Here is a 22420-nt window from a genome sequence, read left to right as displayed (position 1 = left end):
AAAGTCCTAAGGTATATACAAGACCATAAGTTACATAGCAATACATACATTGCAGTCAAACGCCAACAAGCACGATCTCACATTACGGCGGACAGAAAAGGTTAGGAAAAGAGAAGAGAAATTTGGGAAAAGGAGATACTCAAGGGGGGAAGAAAAGAAAGAAAAAAAAGCTAAAACCCTAGTAGAAAGAGCTGACAGTCATCATAGGAATAAGCAGAGATGAAGGACAACCAACACCTTTAACAAGGAAAAAAAAGATAGAAAGCATCCGTTTGAATAAAACAGCAGATTATCCCTTTCCCCCCGAAATCATAGGTATATTATTCAATCGCAATCAGTCACCCATAACTTCATCTTCATCTGGATCGGCGGCAGTCGGATTTTCTTCTTCCTCTTCGTCATTATCTTCGATGTTATCGTCCTCTACGAGGCCTCTTTCTCGCAGGTCTTCGTCATCGTCTTCTTCAAGATGGAGTTGCACGTCCTCTTCATCGTCATCCTCTACTCTTTCGGCTGACTTGTGCTTGGAGCTACTTTGGTCCTTGTTTGCCTCCTTAGTGGTGGGCTGTTGCTTGGCTTTGGGGCGGGGGTTCCTGGGTTTACGCTCGTCGAGGAAAGAGACTACTTCACGGTAGTTCTGGCCTAGTTCCGACTTGCGTTTGACCAGTCTTTGCTTCAGCTGGCCGCGCTCTTCTCCGGAGGCGTCGAGGACGCGACCGACAATCGCAAGAACGATCTTGCCCGTGAGCTCGCAAAGGCGCTGTTCGGCAACGATGGTGGACCGTAGACGCTCGTTCGCGAGAGCTTCTGCTTCAGACCCAGACTCATCTTCATCATCGGCAGGCTCTTTTTCCAGTTCGGGGTCGGATATAGGTTCGTCGTCTTCTGCGGGCTCGAAGGATAAGCGTAGCTTCTTAGCATAGGCACGTTCTGCTACACCATGGATCTTAGCAATGAGTTTCTGCGGTTCGGCTCCAATCTCGTGGACCAAACTCTGGGTCTGGAAAATGACGTCCTCGTCGTTGCCAGCATTCTGTCCCGCATGCCGGAGTGTACCGAATAGGGTCTGCAGATCTAAAAGTGTTGTGACTGCTGAGAAGCGTATATCATCCAGGCCTGAGCGCGCCTGCATGATAGCGACAAGGGTCGAAACAAACAACTCCCGACTCTTCGTCAAGACCTCAAAGAACTCAGTATCCAAAGAGGCATTTCCGGTGTCAAGAGCGGTAGTCAAAGACTGGACTTTCCACATGAAGTAGAACAGCAATGTGCGTATGCTGCAGCTCACTAACTCAGTCTCGGTTTTTGCTGATTCTTCGTCGTCTTCAGTTTCGCGCAAACCACGTTCCGCCAGGTGCATCAGAATATTGAAAGGTGCTTCGGCAGCGTCTTTGCTCTTACCCTTAGACCGTGAAGGAGTAGCTTCCAAGATCTGTGTACAATCGGTTACACTGGCAATGTTGGAGATTCTCATCACAGTGTTGGTAAGCTGATTGAGAGCAGAGTCAGGTATTGATCTGCCCTCGAGAACTTCCTTCTTTCGAGCCAATGTGCTGAGAGTATCAATTATGTCATCCCACAATTCCTGCACCTTGTTGTCTAACGCCTCTCGCATATCGTCAGAGCTCTTAGCATGAAGAAAAGCGACACTAGCCTCTGCAAGGACATCTTGATCAGAGTGTGTCAAGAATTGTTTATTGATGTCATTCAGTAATGATGTATAGGCAGTAGCGTCCTTCTGTAAATTTTGTATCTTATCAAGATCGACGAGGTGTTCAAGTCGTATAACAGTAGAAGCAGCTTCTGGCAGAGAGCCGAATTTATTCAAAAGTTGCGGGATGATCTGCGCAAGGTTATGTGCAATGTCTTCCTGAAGTTCAGGGATCTTGTCAGCCAATGCCTTGACTTTCCGTCCTCTTTTATCAATGTCAGACTTGGCGACTTCGAGAACACGCAATTTAACAGCACAACATAGCACTTCCAAGAGGATAACTTCCTGTCCTTCCTGCATCTTGTACAGATTTTTGATGGTACCAGGGGTATCATCCTCGGACGGACTATCCGCGATCTGGGAATGATCGTAAAGCAAATATCCAGCCAAGGACTGCCACTGGGCTAATTCCTTAAGGTACGGATAAATAGCTTCGGTAACAAGAACAAATCGCGTATTAACTGGAGTACCTGAGAGAATGTCCTTCGTCGTGGAGGTAACCTGGTCGGGCTTATACTCATTTTCAAGCTCGTCGTAAGACTGAAGGGTGTCAACCAAACACTTGAACTTGATCCAGGAACGTTTAGGCGACTCGAAGTCATCTTCATCCTCTTCGCCAAACATCTCATCAATCTCGTCCCGAACTTCTTCAATTGTGGTATCGAATACATCCTGGACGTTAGCAACAAAGAAACGACCAGCTGCTTTCCGGATCGATGGCTCCTGGTCAAAAACAAGTCTTCCCACTGTGTCGATATCGCTAGGTTCAATTAGTCCGCCATCCCGAAGGAGGTCCACTAATTCAATCGCAGATGCGCGAACCCCAATATCAGCATCATGAGCAGCCATTTCGACCATTCTCGAATGAAATCGCCCTGTATATTGATTCATGCCTGCAATGTTGTCTTTGTTGTTTTCGTAGAAGCTTCGAAGCTGGTTTACAACGACGGAGCGTACCTGGGCGACGGGGTCGGATAACATCCAGCCAAAGTATCGGAGGAACTGTCCCTCAAAGAAATATTCTCGGTAGGTACGTATCCATTCTCCCAGTGCCGCCATACATTCTGCACGAAGGATTGGATCAACATCCCGATAACGGTGAACGAAAATCACATTGACGCCGTCTTTGAGGAATTCATCGATGATTTCTAGCTTCTTTTCGCCTTCTTTGATAGCCTTCTCGATAGCCGTTACTCTCCCTTGGTTCACAGATTTCTTTTTTTTCTCACTTTCAAGCTGCTTGCGAGAAGTAGAGACCGATGTCATCAGTTCTCGAGCAATTTCGCAGAGAGCGCCCATAATCGCCATTACAATTATGGTTGAAGTGTGTCTGAAAGGCCGACATCGGGAAGTCGACAAAGCAGAAAGCCATATTTCGATATTCTCGAAAAGGTTTTGGTCGTCGTATAGAACCGAAGAATGGTGCAGAGTCTGGATCAAGGACCTAAAGAATTCTTCCAACACAGGCTGGAAAGACCTAAACTTCCTCGCTCTGGAGATCAAGGGCCACTCGCCAATCCCTTCCTGTTGGTATTCGTTTTGCAAGTCCGTTACACAGCGCGGCGCGTGGTCGACATCCTTGATTTGGTCCTCGTCTATTTCGATACCGGTTCCTGTACACCTAAGCACCATGTTAATCAATTCACGCACAGCGCCACTTTGATCTTTCTGGTATCTTGAAAGCCACTCCGCAGCGGTAGTGTCAGCGTTGCGCCCTTTACCAAAGACCTCCGCTACAAAGTATATCGTTAGCCCCAGCGCAACAATGTCTAGGCGTTAACGGCAGACATACCATAGAGACCCCGTTCACCGGCAGCCAAGCTGGGTCGCACCTTCGGTTTCCTAGGGCGGGATGAAACAGTCCTCTTCCCATTCGTAGCAGGTCGGAACGCCAGTTGGCTCCCAATGCCACTGCCAGCTACCTTCGGTTTCTTCGCACTGCGAGGCTTCGCCTTGGCCTTAGATTCAGACGTCGCTTTCTTAGACGAGGCTTTACGCGCAGCACGTCTCTTCTCTCTAAGTTCTTCTTCGTCGGGTTCTTCATCAGCGGACTCATCGACTTCTGGTTCCGACGCGTCCGCATCCCCCTCTACACTTTCCTCGTCGTCATCGCCGCCGGTACGCTTGCGCTTAGATCGCCCTGGAGTGGCACTGTCGTTGGCGCCAAACTTCTCGGCGTACAGTTCAGGCTTGCGCGTCACCCGACCGGACTTTCTTCTGTTTGTTGATGAGGATGCAGCATCTTCAGTTGGCCCGAGCTGAGGGCTTGAAAGCGGTGGTTCAGTCTCCATTTTCGTCGGGGTTTTTAGAACACTATATATAGTGGAAATCGATTAGTTCACATTGCGACCGAAATTCCGCGAGTATTATGTCTATCTTTCGAGGATTAGGCGTACTTGGATGTGGGGTTTTGATAATGGAATTCCTCGGGGTGGAAACGCGATTGCTCGTTTTCCTAGCACAACACCTGCGGATTTGCGCGCGCGTGTTGCAGCTGTACGCGGTCGGACAGGTAACAAAAAACAAGTGGGAGCTAAAGCGTTTCAAGTCTCAATGGGAAAGAGGTGCATCGAGGATACTATCGGATGCGTCGAGAGTGGGACTCCAGAAGGTCGAAGTGAGGGGGGTGGGAACACGGTGAACTGTTCTGGGCGTCGACGGACGAAGGACGCGCTTTGGTGCCTGGCGATGACGGGCTCCGACAAGAGGGTTGATGCCTCAGGCATTTATCGACCGGAGGGTGGTTGGCCTCAGTCATCCAACGGAATGACCAAAAACGGTCGTGAAACAGCACGTTCTTACTAGTGCGTAACGATTGGCATTGCCAAGAGCCCGCAGACCGGGGCAAACCCTAAACCCTCCTTCATCTGCGGAGAACAGCAATATTCATGCCGTAATGAAAACCTCCTCCTTCATCATCGTGGCATGTCTTTTACCATCTCCAGCGCAACATTGGAGGAGCCAAGACTGCAAATTCAATGGTCGACACACAGCCGTGAGACCCCCGCTTCTCAGCAATCATTCAAGGGGCCTGCAGGATCAGCCGATCGGACACATTGGCTGTTGTTTGGCTGCCCCGGAAAATCAGACGGATCCAAAAAAATGTGTCCATTCCCCATGACGCCATTTTACAGATATTTCTATTGATCCTGTGTATGGGGGTATATCATGCCGTGAACAGCCACATCTTCGGTCTCCTTTCCTCCCTCCACTCTCTTATTACCGTCTTACTTCCCTCTCTTTTTCTTGGTGATCTTCTTTCCCGCAGATCACTTTCTAAAAATGCCCATAAAATCACCCTTCCAGGCGTCCATCGCTAAACCTGGCCAAGGCAATGTCGTCCTTTCATTACTGCCTCCTTCGAACCCTACCTTGACAACTCTGACTTACAAGTACCCACTCAAACTCCTCACAAGAGCTCCCGGCTATGTACCTGTGTCCTCAGCGCTGTCATGTCCTGTTTCGCGACCAGTCCATCTCTACCTTCTCACCTATGGCGGAGGTCTTCTCCCAGGTGACCACATCGACGTCTCGATCAAACTGGAGCCACAAACAAGAATGGTCGTAACAACACCACAAGGAAGCACCAAGATCTTCAAAACAGAACCCAACTCAAGCATCAAGGGACGGCGAGCCCCAGGACGAGTCCTATCAGACAAGAGCCGACAAACAATAAACGTACAGATTGAACGGGAAGCGGCGCTATGTTACCTCCCGGATCCAGCGGTACCATACAAGGACAGCCGGTACGAACAAGTCCAGACATTCACAGTCGACACGACAACGAAGGATTCGCAACGAAGCAGCCTCTGCATGCTAGACTGGGTAACGCAAGGGCGCACATCACGAGGCGAGAACTGGGACTTCCACCTCTGGAAAGGCAAAAATGAAATCTGGACTGTCGACGAATCAGGCAACAAAAGGCTTCTGCTCCGTGACTCGCTCATCCTCGACGAGGAGCTGGACGAGGGCCGCTTAGAGAACGGGGACGAGACGCTAAATCGCAGCGGCCTGATCCGAGAGCGTACTCGGCCCCATGGGATTGTGGGCACACTGATTCTGTACGGCCCTGTCTATGAGCGCTTAGCCTCTTTCATCATGGACCGGTTTACGTCGCAGCCACGGATTGGAGGGAGGGATTGGTCGTCCTCGGCCCCCGCGGCCGTGGAATCGCCCCCGAACTTCGATTCGAAGGTCACATTCACTGCCGCGCGCGTGAGAGCCGGGTTTGTCCTAGTCAAGTTTGGTGCTGGTGATTTTGAGACCGCTAAGGACTGGCTGGGTAATATTCTCCGCGAAGAGGGGACTGTCCTTCATGAATTTGGGGAGGAGGCTTTGTGTTGTTTATGATATCACTGGCTATTTTTGATTTACGTACTTGTTCAATCTAAGGGCAATAGTTTTGGCCCGTTGCATGCAGATAGACCGCCAGAAAGCGACCCAAAAAAATACTGTGGAGGTCTACGGCCTATCAGATGATACCCAAATTGGATCATGTATGATCTTATTTCTTTTACATATACGAGTACAACAAATTCAACCATGAGTCGCCTCGCGATTAACACATTTTATTTCGTTCTAAGATGGGAAACTATCTGAAATAGCTCCAAAACTCTGCAGGAAACGAGCAAGACAACCGGCAGGGTATCTACCCGAAAAGAACCGCAACGCCGTGTGAGAAAAAAAAAATCGTATAAATCCCTGCCAAGCAAGGCGCATGAATCGTATCGGGCGTCTTCGATCTCTGTACAGCCACATCTAATCTATAGAAAGGCAGGTTAATGCCACCAATCCGAAAGCTTGGGTCTCCAATCCTCCCTCGTCGCACTCTGGAGATCATCAACGTTGAGGATATCCACCCCTTCGCGAACCAGGACAGTCCAGATATGATTCCTCAAACTCCTCGGCCAGCTAGGCAGCTCCCAATACCGGACTTTAAGCCCGTGGCGGTGCGCGCCGCGGACCTGTGCTCTGATCTTGTCCATCTGTCCCTCACTAAGGCGGAACAACCAAGGAAATCCGATCGATTGCCTAAAGGAGACAGACGCGTAGTAGCTGTTCGTCCAGTTGAAGGTGCCGGGGCCGATATCAGCACCGGATAGGCCCGAGAGGCCCTGACCGACATTTTCGGTCGACTGGCCCGCGATCACTCGTTCATCATCCGGAATGCGGTCTCCGGGCTCATGACTCAGAACGCTCTTTGTGTCGTCATGGTCGGCCAATTTCTCCAAAGGCGCATCAAAGAAGATGTCTCGGTAGGTGCTATTCGCTACCACCATGTTGAAGGGGGTGTTCCCCGTCCCCACGACCGTGATGGGACCTTTGGCCACGTCAGTGCCATTGAAATACGTAAGATAGCCACGGTCACGAAGGGGCAATAATTGCGCAACTACTGCATCCCATGTCGCTTCTCCGTCGGTCTTGAAATCGATCAGTAGAACAAGGCTCTGGGATGGGTCAGTGTCGAACACTCCCTGCAACGGCTGATCTACAGTCGGGTGGAGTTCAGTGATTGGGTTTTGTTTGTCTAGCATCCTTGTTAGGGGATCAATGTACAGATTTCTAAATGTGCGTTGCGGCGTGAGCGACGAAGTGGTGTGGCCCACGTAAAGGTCGTCGTCGAAGAGCCATACATCGGCTTCCACGCCGATACAGCCCGCCTTTATCGCTGAAAATAGGGGAACCGGTCGCCAGTAGTCATTATGTGAATGGCATCCGACTGGAATAATATCTCTAGAAAAGTCCGTAGGCCAATGCGAGATATTCGCGCCCAATCTCTCCTCATGTTGCCACCGGAGGATTGACAACCGGTCCAGGTCATCCGAGAAAAATGAAATAACGATGCCACAGGCAATGACAATGAACTGAATGATACCTCTGTAAGCGTAGTGAGTAAGCGGAACCGAAGCGACAAGTGTACGGCTCTTTGCGACTAGGGACACTCACAGCATGATGAAACATCCCAGTACAGGGAATAATAAGCAACGGGATAATCTAGGCTTCCTGCACCGTCTCCGACAACAGTTACTAGTATGATTGTGGGTGGTAAGCAATGGCAGCGCATCATCAACTTCTTTGTTCCTAGGCGCAGTGAAAGGAAAGATGGCGGCCAGTCCACGTCTCCATGCTGGTAAAACGCTCAGTTGGGCAGGACCCGTCAAGCGGTGCTGCTCGCTTCCCACACTGCTCGCCGAATCGCCCACAAACAGTTTGAATTCTGCCTTGAGCTCTACATCTTCACTATCGCGATAAGGGTCAAAGGGTTGAGAAGAAGTGGGAATGCGGGCGGAGTTGGAGACGAGTGGGGAGCGGAAAGGGGATGACATCCTTGGCCATCAGGCTTGCCGATTTCCCTCCCCCAGATACTGACAGATAGATAAGGAAAAAACAGTCAATCAAAAGAATCTCTCTCTCTCTCTCTCTGTCTTTCTCTCCACGGGACGAGGCCCTCAATATATGTATGACCAATTCTCTCAGAAAACTTTATATGCGTGGACCTTTTTAGGGGAACGGTAAGACAGGTTTAGGCTTCTCTATTTTCCACGACCCAATCAGCCATGTGCAGTGTTGGTTCTCATTATTGGATCAGGAACGAAGCATCGGCAGATCTTTCCACCGTCACCATGCTAGAGGGGTCGGTCACCTCTCATTCGCTGATGTGCAGCTGTTGGTTGGGAGGTGGAGAGCCGAGACCCTGATAAGTTAGCAAGCTTAACCCTGGGTTGAAGCCTTCTTTTACACTTAGTTTAGACCATGGGTTGCCGCACTGGCACCCTAGATACTACCACCAGGCGTAGAAGTCAACCATTTATATCTTATATATGAACTCTTTGTTTTACGGTAGTTGGAGAAAGAGAAGATAAAAAAAGAAAAGAGAACGGTAGCCTGGAAGGGTTGGTCCATACTTGGGGTCGAACTCAGTATGAGTAACTATTAACGCATGTCAGGGTTCACGTAGACACGGGGTTGGTGAGCCTACAAATGCTGATGTGTGGATTTCAGTAACTAGTACTAGTACTAGGTAGTCTACTCATGTCACGCTGAAGTTTTTTTTTTTTTTTTTTTTTTTTTTCCGAAGGTCTCATTTTAGCAGTCAGCAGCCACCACCAGAATTTCCCCCACTCGGAGCACATTACAAAGAGACGGCGTACCATTCGTAACCCTAGGCACATATTCGATGTTACATCCATGGCTCTGAGCGTGACGCGTAAAGGAACCGAGTACACAGGAATGGATGCCTGTGATCAATAGATGGAGGAGGTCGGTCATTGCATATTATAAGTAAAAACAATAAATATATTTTTTTGTTTCTTTTTTGCTTTTCTCCTCTTGTTCTCTTCTCAGACCTTATAGTCCGTAAGCTCATCCGATCAAGTCTTGGTGAACATGATCGACATTATACAACTGGGTCAGAGTGAGCTTGTTTTCTCGTACTCAGATCACTAAACCCATCTCCTTACTACCATAGTCCCCCTCATGCGCTCATCAACTATCAACATAGAATAAGCTTAAACAACCTGGCAGCGACACCTAAATTGACAAGGATAGGAAGGCCTCTGCACGTGACTGTGACACTGGGTAGATAGTCCAAGTCAGAAATAAGATTTGAGAGAAATTTTGCCCATATATCTGTTCATGTCCTCCTACCTAGTCGAATTCGTAATCTCTCATTAGTGAAAGTGAGGTCCATAGTATCTGTGATACATTTACGTAAATTACAAGCTTAGAGCCAGTTGTTCACTAACAGTTAAAAGTCAGCAACTCGCGAAGGCATATAGAAGGTTATTACTAAATATCGCTGTAATTTTCTTGTCTTTATGCTAGTATCAATCGTTACCTAGTGAAAGGGGGCCTGTACGGCCTTGCCTATATAGAGGGTCTCACCTATCCCCTCCCTCAGATCGTTCTAGTTGAGCACCTAAGGTAGTTAACTTATTGCTTTCTAATTTCACGGATATTTCTACGAGTATGAATGGTGCTGAATTGATTCTCTTACAGCGCTCTTACTTAGGACGAAGTGATGCGCATGTCCTGTACATCTACTAAGGCTGCGAGAATCCTGAAATATTTTATGGATACAAAATAGGTCCTAGCCATACTGGTTCAATATGACCCAATAATATTCGTAGAACTGAGAATAATTCTGTAATCATGGAGTAGACCTAACTGATTGCCTCAAGGGTCTCCCTCTCTCTCTCTCTTTGTTTTTTCCGAAGAAAAAGAAAAGTAAGGCTAGTCCGTAAGTCAGTCGCTAGACTATATAGCCTGAGCTTGCATGACCTTAGTATTCTTAGTATTCCGCAGCGCATGAATATACATCACATAGAAATATTTTCAAAATAGCCTGTACTCTTAAAATTGAGACCTTATTAGATCTCAAACTCTACAAGGAACTAAAATAAAATAATAAATTTTAAAACCGAGTTAAAGGTCTTAAGCCGTAAAGCTGCGGACAGAAGTATACATTAGCAGAAGGCCGATCTTATCAGCCGCGATTAGATACGCCGCCCGAAAGGCAAAAAAATTTATAAAAATTAAAGTTCTCCAAGTCCACCTCCGCAGATTCTCATCACGAACAGCTCCAGACCCCAACATATTCAAGATGCCTCACAAGCACAAGCGGAAGCAAAACGATGCGAAGTAACTTTACCTTCTGCTCTCTTGAGCCAAACCGTACGCCCGCTGACTTGAACATACTAGTATCTATGATCTTCCACCTTCTATGATCGCAAAATCTCTCCCGACACGCGATCCTAATGCCAAAGACAAAAATAAGAACTCAAAAAAGAACGCCAAAGTCAAGGCGCAAGACCAACTTCAAGCTCGTCGCAAAGCTGCCCATGACGATGACACCCCCAAAGCCTTTCTCCGCTTGATGCAATTCCAGACAAAAGGAAAGCAAGTGCCAGCGAAACCAGACGCAGGCGGGAGTAAGAAACGCAAAAGAGGGCTAGACAAATCCGATGATGTGACATCAACTACACGAAAGAAGTCTGGCCCTGCAGCTGTAAAGGAACAGAGTAACGATGCCGAATCGCAACCGAAACCGAAGATCCTTCCGGGGGAGAAGCTGTCGGATTTCGCGGCGCGAGTAGATCGTGAAATGCCGATTTCTGGGATGAAGAAATCTGGGAAACCCGCATCGTTGGATGTTCCTAAGATTCGCGGCGAGCACCGAGTTACGAAACATGAGAAACATTTACTCCGGCTACAGAAGCAGTGGCGCGAGGAGGAGGCAGAGATCTTAGAACGTGAGGCTGCTGAGCGGGAGCAGCGAGAGGAAGAGTTAGAGGATCAGTTGGAATTATGGAAGGAGTGGGAAACGGAGGCCGGCAAGGCAAAAGCGAAGAAGAAGGGAGCGGGCGCAAGGAAAGGCGGCAAGGGCAATGGTGACCCAGATCCCTGGGCTAAGTTGAAGACCAAGGATCGTCTGAACAAGCCTGCGAATCCTTTCGAAACCGCCGAGGCACCACCGCAATTGACGAAGCCAAAGGAGATCTTTAAAGTCCGAAGCGGCGCTAAAGTTGATGTCGCTAACGTGCCGAATGCTGTCGGTAGCTTGAGGAGGAGAGAAGAGTTGGCTGGTGAAAGAAAGAATATTGTGGAGGAATATCGGAGGCTGATGGCCGAAAAGAGGAAATAATCTGCTGACCAGGCTCATGACAGCATGCAATCTCCTTTTTCTCTCCATTTTGGCGACACGGCGTCTTGTTATTAGGCTCTCCTTCATCTTTGGTTATTTAAATCTTACACTAACGAGGCAATCTCGCCAGAACTCGCATGGTATCATACTTGCTTGTACATTTTTGGAGAATAAGATATCACAGCTCGAATGCTTTTTATATACAACATCTATGACCGAAACACCAATGCCATCATAAGATATTTTCACACAGGATGCGAAACCTACTCCTGTTGCAGAGACTTGACATACTCTGCTGCCTTCGCTTTAATATCCTCCACCATCTTTTCATTACCACCATCGGCTGCGGCGAGCTTCTCCTCAAAAGCAAGCCATTTCTTGAAGAAGAACCGTGCCTGCTTGGGTCGGATTTTCTTGCTCGCTCCCACAGATACGGCGCCCTTCTTGGAGTCCCGAATTCCGAGTACCCGCTCGAATAGGCGCCGGACCTGCTCAGCATCGCCATTTTTGATCTCCAAATCCAGAAGGATGTTCCACAGATCTATCCGTTTAGGGAATGAAGAGAGAAGACCCTCGAACACAGTGCGACCGCGTTCAACATCTCCATGCTCAGAACGGAACTCTAGCTGTCCGAACTTAGATGTGGTCTCGACGTGAGTGTGAGCAGGAAGCGACTGAAGAGCGCGAGGCAGTAAGGCACGTCCACGTTCGGGGGCAGCCATATTGTCAAATAGGAAGCTGGCGTAGTTCAGGAAGAACTTGGATGACTGAGAGATCTTCTTCTTAAGAGCGGTCTGGAAAAGCTCATCTGCTTTCTGTACGTAATTGTAGTTAGCCATCTGAACAAATGTGTGAATAGTGTCAGAGAATGCGGGCCTTACCTCATTCTTTGCAGATTGGATGTAAATGCTGATAAGACGCTCGTAGATTTCCTGGGGTTCGTTGTACTGACAAGCCCGCTTGAATACCTCCTCCAGAGTATCATCGTTGCCGTAGGTATTTTCTAAGTTGAGCATTGCTATCCAGATGTTCAGCTTTTCAGCATCTTGACCAATGGCAATGGTGCGAAGGGCACGCTCGGCAACCTCCCTTGCCTTCTCGACTTCGCCTAGCTCTAGCTGGAAGGCCATATATTGCAGCCAAAGGAGTGAAGAATCGGGTTCACCAAGCAAGAGTCGCTCGTAGTCCGCCACTGATTGGGGTCCATTAGCGTCTAATTCGCCAGTTCGATCAACTTGGATCTCTGGTTTGCGATGCTTCTTCCTCTTCTTCCGCTCTGACTCATCCTCGTCATCAGAGTCAGACGAAGAAGCTTTCTCGTCGTCTCCCATTATGTTGCCACTCCAATCGAATCCGCTCGCCCCGAGTCCGCCCTGTCTGTTTGATGAGGGTTTGGCCATAGATTCATCATCACTTTGCTCGGAATCACTTTCACTGTCTTCCTCAACATCTACTCCTCCCATAGAGACATCGCTGTCGTCGTCGCTGTCATTTTTTTCTACATTCACTCCACCAAAGCCATCTAGACTAATACCTTCGGAATCGTCATCCTCATCCTCATCTTCGCTGCTTTCAACGTCCTCGTCTTCATCCTTGAAGTAAGATGCCTTAAGACCAAACGATATTTTCTTCTGTTTGCGATCAATCTTGAGAATCTTCGCCTTAACGACATCTCCCTCTTCATAGAGCGTCCTGGCGTCCTCAACACGATTCTCAGCCATCTCGCTGCGGTGGCAAAGACCGCTGATATTCGCAGAGCCGTCGACGACGATGAATGCGCCGAACTCCTCGACTTTACGGACCTTGCCAGTGACAATCTGGCCGGACTTGAGGTCATGGAGTGTTACCGGAGCTTTGTAGTTGGGGTCCAATACAGACTCCTTCAGACTGATTTGTAACCTGTTCTGTTCCGGGTCTACGACAGTAACTCGACCCTTAACCAATTGATCAACTTGGAAAGCATCCTTCCACTCCTTGAGATAGGAGTCTGAAAGGTCAGAAACACGGACATAAGCAGTAACACCATGGCCTAGTGTCACAAAGAGCCCACTGTCAGCCACTCTCCGTACGAAGCCTCGCACAACGTCATTTACTTTGACTTGCTCCATTGAAGAGATTTCACGATCCTCAATAGGAAGTGACGAGCTTAGGACCTTTGATGGGCGGAGAGACAGAGAGATCTTTTTGTTAGCTCTATCAACCGAGACGACGCAAGCGCGGAGCACTTCGTTTTTGTGGTAGATTGTAGGGTTTGCTTTAGAATAGTCGTCTGCCAGATCAATCAGTTCAACTGCACCGACTATGGTGTCGGTGAGCTGCACAATGACTTGTCTCTCAGTGACCTTGGTGACTCTTGCTGGCAAAATCATGCCCGTGGTGATATCCTCCATGGTGAGAGCGTCAGAACGCTGCTTAGCTGTAAGATCCAAGCGACCCTTCTCAATATCCACTGCGGAGACGTTGACTCTCACGGCAGACCCTATGGGGAAGTGCTTTTCCACATCGGCTAGCAGAGACAAGTCATCAGATGCATCCATGCAGCGCAATCTTCCACGAACGTTAGGAGACAAGTTGACCCAGAGGCAATTTTCGGTAATGTTGTTGACGAAACCCAACCACGATGAGCCAACTTGAACTTGTTCCAGGTTCAATGGGGTAGGATCAGCGGCCTGGAGGAAGCTTGGCTTCAAGGAAAGTTCAAACACGGGGAATTTTCCAGTCCGATGACTTATCGGGAGGAACTTGTGGTTACGAGCGTCATGAACACCTAGTATTCTCGCCGAGATAAGCTGCTTGGGACGGAAGAACCGCAGAGGCTGCTTCCGGTCTTTGATATCCTCCCATTTATCAAACACTTCGGAGATATCAATCCGGCCCTGAATGTTGTCGGCAAGCTGCACATTGATTTGTGTTGCCTTGACAGAAACAATCTTGCACTTTGTAATCCTTCCAAAAGTGAAGTCAGACATTGAGTTGATATCTCCGTCGATAGCGTTGGTAATAGTATCATCAGATGGAACATCCTTGGCAGCGGGCTTCGAGGCTGGTTTTTTCGGCCCGGCTTGGGTTGCCTCGGCGGGATTCCTGCTCAAGATGAACCTCTGGAATTCAGTATCTATAGAATGCACAGTTGCCGAGACTACTTGAGATTTGGTCAAGCCGAAGCCCGGCTTGTTTATGTTTTCATCGCCAATGAGCCGCTTGGGTACCATGCCGATGACGCCACCTAAGAATTCAACGAACACTCCCGTCATGGTTATGTTTCGGATGAAGCCAGTGACTTCATCACCTTCGTGGACATCCTCAAAACTTGCTGGGATAAGTTTTTGCTTGGCAGCTTTTTTGAGACTTGCCCTAGCTGTCACTCTAATGAGCCTGCGAGTTCGCTGGATATCAAGCACAAGCAGTTCATTGAGCTTCTGACCAACGCGAATCTTCGACAGGGTTGAGCTCTGTTTAGAGGGAGAACCATCGATCACATGATCAATATTCAACCGAGCTACAAGGCCAAAGTCATCTAACTTAAGAAGAAGGTCGTCGCTTGATTTCTCAAAGACCGTGCCAGTAACGAGCAAACCAGGGTGGATGCTTTCAAAAGATTTCTTGTAGGTTTCGGTAAAGGTGGAGGGGTCTTTGCAGGACACAGCAAGCTTTCCAAGAGATGGATCCACACTGAGTGCGTGGACATTCACCACCTGGCCTAACCTGAAGTGCTGTGAAGGGTCCTTAATGTAGGCCTCGCTCATCTCTGACACGGGAAGGAAACCTCGGACTGTACCATAGAACTGAACCACAGCACCATGCTGTTGGATGCTCACGATAGTTCCAGGAGACTGCGCCCCGGCCACAATGCTGTCGTAATCCTTCCAAATCGCGGATTCGCTGTTGAGTAGACTCTTCTTCAGAGTAAGCCGGATCTGGCGTTTCTCTGTATCGACCGATAGGATTCTAGTCGAAACGGTCATGCCTTCCCGGAATTTCTTTTCAGGGAATTGAAGAAGTGTATCAGCAAAATGCATAGATGGAACAAGACCGGTGATACCATCAGCCAGCTCGACGATCAAGCCATCTAATCCGGTAGGTCCGATGAGTAGCTTCTCGACTTTCGCTTTGACGACTGCACCCACAGTGACGTCCTCGAGACGAAGGAAAGGCTGGTCAATGACTGACCTCTCGAATGAAAGAAGATACAATTTATCAAGAGCGCTGTAGCCAACGACCCTTCCCTCGTGAGTGGAATCCGTCTGGAATGGTCCGTATTCGGCAGAGATACTTTCAACCTTCCCGTCTGCTAGCCGCGACACATGGACGAAACCCACATGTTTTGTTGATCCGATTTGTACGTAAACTCCGAGACCAGGATCAACCTTGATCACCGTAGCCTCAGGTACGATAGCGGATATGGCTGGTGCATCTTCGGAGCTACCAGGTCCTTGGGCTTCGGATGTAAATTTGCAGACGTGATCGAGCAATGAAAAGCCAACCTTGTATGGCTCCGAAGCGGGAAACGTGGAGATGAGGCGACCCTTGACTTTAGCACCGATTTTGTATTTGTTCGTCAGATCTTCTTTTCTTAAGTTACCGCCGGACTGCACCAAATCCACAGTTGTATCCAACATGCCCATGATCTTTCCAGTGGCTCCGTTTGGTGTTACTTCGGTCAAAAGGATCTCAGCTGCAGTTCCTGGGAGAAAAGAGTTGATGGTAGGTGCTGTGCTGAGATAATGCGACTTTTTAATAGACCCGGAAGATTGTAAGTTGGCGGACAGCTTCAAAACGCTACCGTTGGCGTTCTGGCCAGTGACCATACAGAGAAAGACCGAGCCTTCCTTGATGGTCGAGTAGTCCGTCTTGGGATCAATTTCCTTCTTGGACATGAAGCCCTTGATATCGGCACCATCAATTCCCAAGTCCATGACCAGACCGTGGTCCTCAACGCTTGAAACCGATGCTTGGACGGCAGAGTCGACGACGAGGTCGGATTTCAAAAGCCCGAAATTAGCCTGTCTTGGATCAACCGCGAGCTCGATACGCTTTTTACTCTTGGAGCTAGCATCTGCCGCATTGTTCCCGACAGACACAACGTATGCACGTAGGTATTGACCCAAATAGAAATAATCACTCAAATCGAGAGAATCCTCCTCTGAATCCTCATTGTCATCATCACTCTCATCTTCCTTCAGAAGACTTTCGATCTTCTCTTCTAAGCCCTTTGAAACTGCTGTTAAGGGAACGTAGCCGGTAAGGTTGTTTGGTAAGGAAAGCCCGATATCGTGTGCATTGATGCTCGAAACTTGACCTAGCACCATGGTTCCAGGTGTAATACGCTGATTACATTAGGAACCTTGCCCAAAACTATAAGAGGAACTCTCGCGAAGCTTACCTTGAAGTTGAGACCTTCAATTCGCACACCCTTTTTGTTCTGCGCCTCATCTGTATGCTTCTTGCTTTTGGTTTTGCGTTTACGAGATTTCTTAGCAGCTGTCGCGGTATCGTCATCCACGTCTTCCATCTCTTCATCTTCGTCATGCTCGCCATTTTGGAAAGCTTTGGAAGAACCCTTAGTCGCTTTCTGCTCGAAGAGGACATCTTTTGTTGCTTGAATTTGAATTTGCTTTCGTTCAAGAGGTGTCAGGACGCTTCCTCCACCGCGTGGGAAAGAGGGCTCATCCTCGCGCAAGACTGTAAGTTCCGAGGCTTTGGGGGCAGAACTGGTGTCAGGTTTGGACTTGCCATCCCCAGAAGCGTCTGTCTTTTGCTTCTTCTGATCTTTGCGTTCTTCTGCTCCAACTCGTACACGTTTTTGAGGTTGACGGGTAGGCGCTGCCTCCTCTGCTGAGGCGCCCTTGCGCTTAATTGGAGCCATACTGGCGAACTAGAAGTAGTCCGGGGCTGAAGCGCAGACTCGTTGAGCTGCTCTAAAGCTCTTAAATCCGGACACAAATTTGGCGGAGTAAAAAAAAAAATATAAAGTAAAATTTCTAGACCAGAAAGCCGATCGCTTTGTAGACCGCCTCCCGAATGCAGTAACTGCGCTCTCTTTAATTGGACGCCTCACCGCCTGCCACAACCGGCGACTCGCGTCACGAAAAGGCACGTTGACACGAGACTCGATCGACTTTTCCGCGACGAGCATTGCTGGGCCTCCTGCCAGCTCCACTATGTTTCTTGTCTTCTGCCATTTTGCCCCAACACCCTCTTTTCTCTCCGCACATTCATGTAAAATGCCTCTGTCTGTCTGACTGATTTCCTTTATGGCACAATGGTTGGCAGTCATGATCTTCCCGAAGTACCACGATCTGAACCCGTCTTCCCTCCGTTATCGCAGGAGCTTCCTTCCTCTCCACCGTCAATAGTATCAGATGCTGGTGTCCGACGCAAGCCCAAGAAGCCACCCCCCGTTACCCCACGGTCATTCAGAAAGTTCTTTACCCCTCGTTCCATGCTTAATGGAGGGAGCAACACTAGCGATGTGAGGACGAACCGGCAGGCCTTGAAGGCCTTGAGTTCTCCGGCTGTCAATCGCTTGGGCCCAGCTTTCACAAGAACATTAAAGGCTGTTGAAACTAGGCCTGAACCTTCAGATATTCTGCGCACTCCTAGTAGGAAGCGGAAGTTTTCATTTTCTTCGATTAGCTCTCCATTTCAGTCATCTCCTTTGAGGAAGGTCCGCGTGAGACATCCAATTCAAGATAATGAAGAGGTAAATGTCACTGTTCGAGATCTCGAAGTGGGAAGCGAGGTACAGACGAGCGAATTGAAACCACATGATACTGTGAAACCACTTCGTCAAGTATCACCCATTCGACGATCGCAGGCACTGCAGACATCTGGGCAGCTTTTCATGCGAAATGTTACAGGCGCACGGGCAAATCGGGTAACTATTCGAGCTAATTCCGGAACTGGTTGGTATTTCATTCACAAAACATCGTATAGCCCATTCTCACCCGTGGTTAAGATTGGCAGAATTTGACATCAACATTCTACTCTCGGCCCTCTGATAGTCATACCTGTGCCAGCTCTACCGGGGATCGACTTGCTCTTCCTTTTTGCACTGCATCTTGTAACAGTCAGTCAAGCCCACCCTATTTCTCTCCCTTTCTTCCGCTGACTGTTTGATAGCAAACACCCTCGTTGCGGTGGGCGATGAAGAAGGAGGCATTCGACTGTTGGATTCTGCCAAAGATGACAAGAATGGGTTTTCAAAAGCCTACCTTTCATTTCGGCCTCATATGAACGCCATCATGGACCTTGAGTTTTCATCAGACGATATGTTACTAGCAACAGCTTCCGGAGACCAAACAGCCTTGGTCATTGATATGACTACTCAGAAACCGATATACTGCTTGTCAAACCATGTTTCTTCCGTGAAACGAGTGCAGTTTCAACCATCAGCCAACAACAAAGTTCTCGCAACTTGTAGTCGGGATGGGAATGTTAATATTTGGGATCTACGCTGCAAAGGTTTCGAGAAACCTTCCCTTCAAGTTAGATGTTCGCTCGAATCCGACTCTGAGCATTCTGCTACTCCCGTCACCTCCAAAATGACTTATCCTCAAGTTTTGAACACAATACATGGCGCACACGCCTGGATGCCTCAAGTGCCCGCTTCGGAGAAGCTAGAGCCTCAAGTAGGGCGTTCCGACATTACTGTAACTTCTCTGGCCTTCCTTCCACCTGGACGCGAAAATTTATTTGTCACAGCATCCGAAGCCAATGCCTGTGTCAGGCTATGGGATTTGCGAACGGCACATAACAACCGTCGTGGCAGACCCGTCCTTCCTCTTTCAACTACACGAGAACCTGACAGTCATATTAAATATAGGCGCTTTGGACTCACTTCCATGACGCTAGGTGGAGATGGCTCAAGACTCTACACCTTATGTCGCGATGGTACTGTATACGCTTATTCGACATCCCATCTGATTCTTGGACATGCACCAGAGCTCTCCTTGAACAACGATCGTCCTCGTCGTTCCGGTGGATCTGATAAAGAAGGTCTTGGCCCCTTGTATGGTTTCCGTCACCCCCGATTGCAAGTTGCATCGTTTTATGTTAGGACAGCGGTCCGAAAGGCTGCCAGCGATAAACCAGAGATGTTGGCTGTTGGGAGCAGTGACCACTGTGCTGTTCTGTTCCCCACCGATGAACGATTTCTTCATTCCGCTCCAAAGCCAACAGCGGAGGTGGATCTTCCTCAGAACCCGATGCACCTCACTCGCTCTGGTTTACGCCGTACAAACTCTGGGACTGGCTTATCTGGACGGCTGGAAGATACTATCCCAATATACCAATCCGGAACGCCCTTGGTCGAAGGCCACAAAAAAGAGGTTTCGGCTGTGTCGTGGACCGTAGATGGTGAGCTCATCACAGTCAGTGACGATTACTCTGCCAGATGTTGGCGTGAAGGGCCTGACGCCAGAGACCTTCGAGAGGGTGGTGAGGCAGAGGGTAGACGATGGCGCTGTGGATGGGCTGATACGAAAGACTTCTATGACGACGAAGATGAATGATTTTCTTAAGGGGCTAGGGATTTATTGTTTGATATTTGCTGTCTTTTAAGCATTTTGGCGTCATGGCATATTTCAGTGGTGGTTAGCGGGCGTTTGATTCCCTTGGAAGAGGGTTTGATGTTTATTGTTCGGCATTGACTGCAGAGTACATGGTAAGGAATGGGGAGCTATTTACTACTTTTTTCTGGAACTTCTGTCTATAAGAATTACAGCGGTTGGATGCATGTCGATGGTTTACCCAGTGACAGATTGGTGTTCAAGCAATTCATTGGTGATAGAATCCATAATAATGGCTATGCAAATTACTTTATACTAAAGCTGGGAGTAGACAAGCTTGTCCTGCCATGAGAATATGTGCTCATACCATCTTATTATACTTTTTCTTCATACTTAGTCTAAAAACTCCACGTGGAGACTAGTAAACAACCCTAGAAGGTCAAATTAGTGGCCATGCCCGTCATCTTCCTTTCTCTCAGGGTCCAACTTGATCATGGTGTCAATACGCATGATAGCAATGCAGGCCTCAACAGCACTCTTAAGCTGCTTAATCTTGCCCATACTAGGCTCCAGCACACCAGCCTTAAGGGTATCATGGACCCGGCCCTTCATGAGGTCAAGTCCGTAGTTCCGGTATGTCTTCTTCTTAGCAATAGCCTTCTCTTCCTCGTTGGCATCACCGTCCTGCACGCGTTGAGATAGAGCGTGGCGGACACGGAGCTGGGCAACAAGTTCGGACGAGTCCTTGGCAGCGTTCACAGCCAGAGTCTTAGGGACGGTCAGAAGAGACTGGGCAAATTCACCGATGGCGAGCTGCTCCCGGGAGCCCTGTTGAAGGAAATAACGTTAGCGAAGATTGTTCATACATAGATCCAAGGTCAAGACTTACTACTGTGACAGCGAATTCTTCAAGGTAAATGTGAAGGGCTGTCTCAACGGCACCGCCTCCAGGAACGATGCTACCACTCTCAAGGGTACGCTTGACGGCGCACAGGGAGTCGTGTACCGAACGCTCCATTTCGTCCAAGCTAAAGTCGTTAGGCCCACGGAGGATGATAGAAGCCGAAGTGTGAACCTTGGTTCCCTTGACAAGGATACATTCATCATCAGATATCCGCTCCTGGACAACTTCTTCCGCATGGCCCAGGTATGAAGCTTCGAACTTCTCATCTCCGTTGAGATCAGAAAGTGTGCTGACCAATGTAGCGCCAGAGGCCTTGGCAATCCGGCGAAGATCTTCCTTCTTGCAGCGCCGAACGGCCATGGCTCCCTTCTCAATGAACAATTTCAGGACCATGTCATCGATACCCTTGGTAGTGAAAACAACATTTGCACCGGACTTAAGAATCATCTCAACACGCTCAAGGACGATACCAGATTCTCTCTCACGGATCTTTTCTAGCTGATCGGGATCGTCGACCGTGATCTGTACACCAAGCTTCATTCTCTCCTTTTGCAGATTCATGTCTAAACAAGCAATCTTCGCATCAGCGATACGGGTCTTCATAGCCTGAGAAGCCACAGTGCAGTTGAGAGCATAACCATTGACAAGCACGGATTCCGCGCTGCTCTTGCCGTGGGCTTTAAGGAGGTTGACTGCCTTGACGGGGTACTTGACCTCGTTCCTTTGGTTTGTAGTCTTCACCTGCAGCATCGCGTCGACAACCATGTTTGCAAAGAAATCCGCATCTGAGCCGATAATTTTGCTAGACATAGAAGTCTTAGCGATGTTAACCAGGCTGTCCTTCCCCAATGTCTCAACCTTTGTAGCGATGTTCTCATTCATATACTTGACAGCTTCTCTGAGGGCGAGTCTGTAGCCGTTGATTATAGTGGTAGGATGTATCCGGTTCTTCATCAATTCGTTGCCTCGTCGTAGGAGTTCCGCAGCGATCAGGACGACGGACGTGGTTCCATCACCGACCTAGATGGACATGAATATTGAGCTGTCAGAGACAAGCGGGGTGGGTCACTCACCTCCTTATCCTGCTGCTGGGCAAGATCTACGAGGATCTTACCCGCAGGATGTTCAATATCAAGAAGACTGAGAATCGTGGCACCATCGTTGGTAACAGTGACATCCTACAGCGCTGTCAGAGAGCCAGTCGAGGCACGTGGGGTTGAACAGTGCATACTCCTATATCATCCACCATCATCTTATCCAAACCTGAAGGGCCGAAGGAGCTCTTGACGACATTTGCAATAGCCTGGGTCGCAAGTACTACATACAAGATTAGTACCAGCGTGCAATCAAAGCTAGTTAGGATGCTATAGCATACCGTTCTGCTCCCGAACATCAGCACCAGTGATTTTCTGCCCGCCCAAGACTGTGCGAATATGGTTAGCTAATGAATAGAACGGATGGAGAGTTCAGAGGAGGGAAACACACAAAGGGTGTCCGCATTCCGCGGCTGCTCAAAAATGCCTGCCATGATTGCGAAACCGAGGAAGAGATGCTGCTGGCAGATAGGTAGAGCTCCGACTCCAGTTCGTCGTTGATGTTCGTCGTGTTTCCGCTAAGAATTCTGCCGGTCTCGGGCGGTGTGGATTTTCTAG

The 22420-nt window shown here is 48.7% G+C and overlaps 8 protein-coding genes across 8 annotated transcripts; 4 read left to right on the top strand and 4 right to left on the bottom strand.

The window, feature by feature from the left end:
• Positions 1-334: 334 nt before the first annotated feature.
• On the bottom strand, positions 335-4002 carry BDW43DRAFT_300069 (cohesin subunit IRR1; the record flags this gene model as incomplete). Its single annotated transcript, XM_032044837.1, has 2 exons — positions 335-3444; positions 3504-4002. The coding sequence occupies 2 exons, from the start codon at positions 4000-4002 to the stop codon at positions 335-337; spliced, it is 3609 nt and encodes a 1202-aa protein (XP_031900669.1).
• On the top strand, positions 4002-4434 carry BDW43DRAFT_275259 (uncharacterized protein). Its single transcript, XM_032041834.1, has one exon. The coding sequence runs from the start codon at positions 4080-4082 to the stop codon at positions 4350-4352; it is 273 nt and encodes a 90-aa protein (XP_031900668.1). The 5' UTR covers positions 4002-4079; the 3' UTR covers positions 4353-4434.
• Positions 4435-4598: 164 nt separating this feature from the next.
• Positions 4599-6255, top strand: BDW43DRAFT_275257 (urease accessory protein UreD). The gene has a single exon (XM_032041833.1). The coding sequence runs from the start codon at positions 4994-4996 to the stop codon at positions 6059-6061; it is 1068 nt and encodes a 355-aa protein (XP_031900667.1). The 5' UTR covers positions 4599-4993; the 3' UTR covers positions 6062-6255.
• On the bottom strand, positions 6256-8133 carry BDW43DRAFT_275256 (uncharacterized protein). The gene is made up of 2 exons (XM_032041832.1): positions 7658-8133; positions 6256-7588 (listed from the first exon to the last, which is right to left on the bottom strand). The coding sequence occupies exons 1-2, from the start codon at positions 8035-8037 to the stop codon at positions 6490-6492; spliced, it is 1479 nt and encodes a 492-aa protein (XP_031900666.1). The 5' UTR covers positions 8038-8133; the 3' UTR covers positions 6256-6489.
• Positions 8134-10260: 2127 nt separating this feature from the next.
• Positions 10261-11449, top strand: BDW43DRAFT_79667 (uncharacterized protein). Its single transcript, XM_032050525.1, has 2 exons — positions 10261-10351; positions 10412-11449. Exons 1-2 carry the CDS (start codon positions 10314-10316, stop codon positions 11352-11354), a joined length of 981 nt encoding a protein of 326 aa, XP_031900665.1. The 5' UTR covers positions 10261-10313; the 3' UTR covers positions 11355-11449.
• Positions 11450-11485: 36 nt separating this feature from the next.
• On the bottom strand, positions 11486-17313 carry BDW43DRAFT_79670 (putative rRNA biogenesis protein RRP5). The gene is made up of 2 exons (XM_032050526.1): positions 12236-17313; positions 11486-12169 (listed from the first exon to the last, which is right to left on the bottom strand). The coding sequence occupies exons 1-2, from the start codon at positions 16661-16663 to the stop codon at positions 11618-11620; spliced, it is 4980 nt and encodes a 1659-aa protein (XP_031900664.1). The 5' UTR covers positions 16664-17313; the 3' UTR covers positions 11486-11617.
• Positions 17314-17484: 171 nt separating this feature from the next.
• BDW43DRAFT_79619 (WD40 repeat domain-containing protein) lies at positions 17485-20209 on the top strand. Its single transcript, XM_032050524.1, has 3 exons — positions 17485-18259; positions 18313-18423; positions 18477-20209. Exons 1-3 carry the CDS (start codon positions 17617-17619, stop codon positions 19865-19867), a joined length of 2145 nt encoding a protein of 714 aa, XP_031900663.1. The 5' UTR covers positions 17485-17616; the 3' UTR covers positions 19868-20209.
• A 99-nt stretch (positions 20210-20308) lies between these two features.
• On the bottom strand, positions 20309-22296 carry BDW43DRAFT_300064 (chaperonin-containing T-complex alpha subunit TCP1; the record flags this gene model as incomplete). Its single annotated transcript, XM_032044836.1, has 6 exons — positions 20309-20692; positions 20754-21788; positions 21842-21946; positions 22000-22085; positions 22144-22191; positions 22254-22296. The coding sequence occupies 6 exons, from the start codon at positions 22294-22296 to the stop codon at positions 20309-20311; spliced, it is 1701 nt and encodes a 566-aa protein (XP_031900662.1).
• Positions 22297-22420: the final 124 nt, after the last annotated feature.

Source organism: Aspergillus alliaceus (genome assembly GCF_009176365.1).
Source record: "Aspergillus alliaceus strain CBS 536.65 unplaced genomic scaffold BDW43scaffold_20, whole genome shotgun sequence".
NCBI classification, from domain to species: domain Eukaryota; kingdom Fungi; phylum Ascomycota; class Eurotiomycetes; order Eurotiales; family Aspergillaceae; genus Aspergillus; species Aspergillus alliaceus.
The sequence above is the reverse complement of the archived record's forward strand: the minus strand, read 5'-3'. Positions and strand labels throughout refer to the sequence as shown.

Excerpts from the sequence above, each read along its gene's own strand:
- BDW43DRAFT_275259 (XM_032041834.1), top strand. The coding sequence starts at position 4,080 with ATGTCTATCTTTCGAGGATTAGGCGTACTTGGATGTGGGGTTTTGATA.
- BDW43DRAFT_275257 (XM_032041833.1), top strand. The coding sequence starts at position 4,994 with ATGCCCATAAAATCACCCTTCCAGGCGTCCATCGCTAAACCTGGCCAA.
- BDW43DRAFT_275256 (XM_032041832.1), bottom strand. The coding sequence starts at position 8,037 with ATGTCATCCCCTTTCCGCTCCCCACTCGTCTCCAACTCCGCCCGCATT. Across the intron at positions 7,589-7,657 it reads CTGGGATGTTTCATCATGCT|AGGTATCATTCAGTTCATTG; the intron begins GTGAGTGTCCCT and ends CTACGCTTACAG.
- BDW43DRAFT_79667 (XM_032050525.1), top strand. The coding sequence starts at position 10,314 with ATGCCTCACAAGCACAAGCGGAAGCAAAACGATGCGAA. Across the intron at positions 10,352-10,411 it reads CGGAAGCAAAACGATGCGAA|TATCTATGATCTTCCACCTT; the intron begins GTAACTTTACCT and ends TGAACATACTAG.
- BDW43DRAFT_79670 (XM_032050526.1), bottom strand. The coding sequence starts at position 16,663 with ATGGTGCTAGGTCAAGTTTCGAGCATCAATGCACACGATATCGGGCTT. Across the intron at positions 12,170-12,235 it reads TCCAATCTGCAAAGAATGAG|AAAGCAGATGAGCTTTTCCA; the intron begins GTAAGGCCCGCA and ends AATTACGTACAG.
- BDW43DRAFT_79619 (XM_032050524.1), top strand. The coding sequence starts at position 17,617 with ATGGTTGGCAGTCATGATCTTCCCGAAGTACCACGATCTGAACCCGTC. Across the intron at positions 18,260-18,312 it reads TCGAGCTAATTCCGGAACTG|ATTGGCAGAATTTGACATCA; the intron begins GTTGGTATTTCA and ends CCCGTGGTTAAG. Across the intron at positions 18,424-18,476 it reads TTGCACTGCATCTTGTAACA|CAAACACCCTCGTTGCGGTG; the intron begins GTCAGTCAAGCC and ends ACTGTTTGATAG.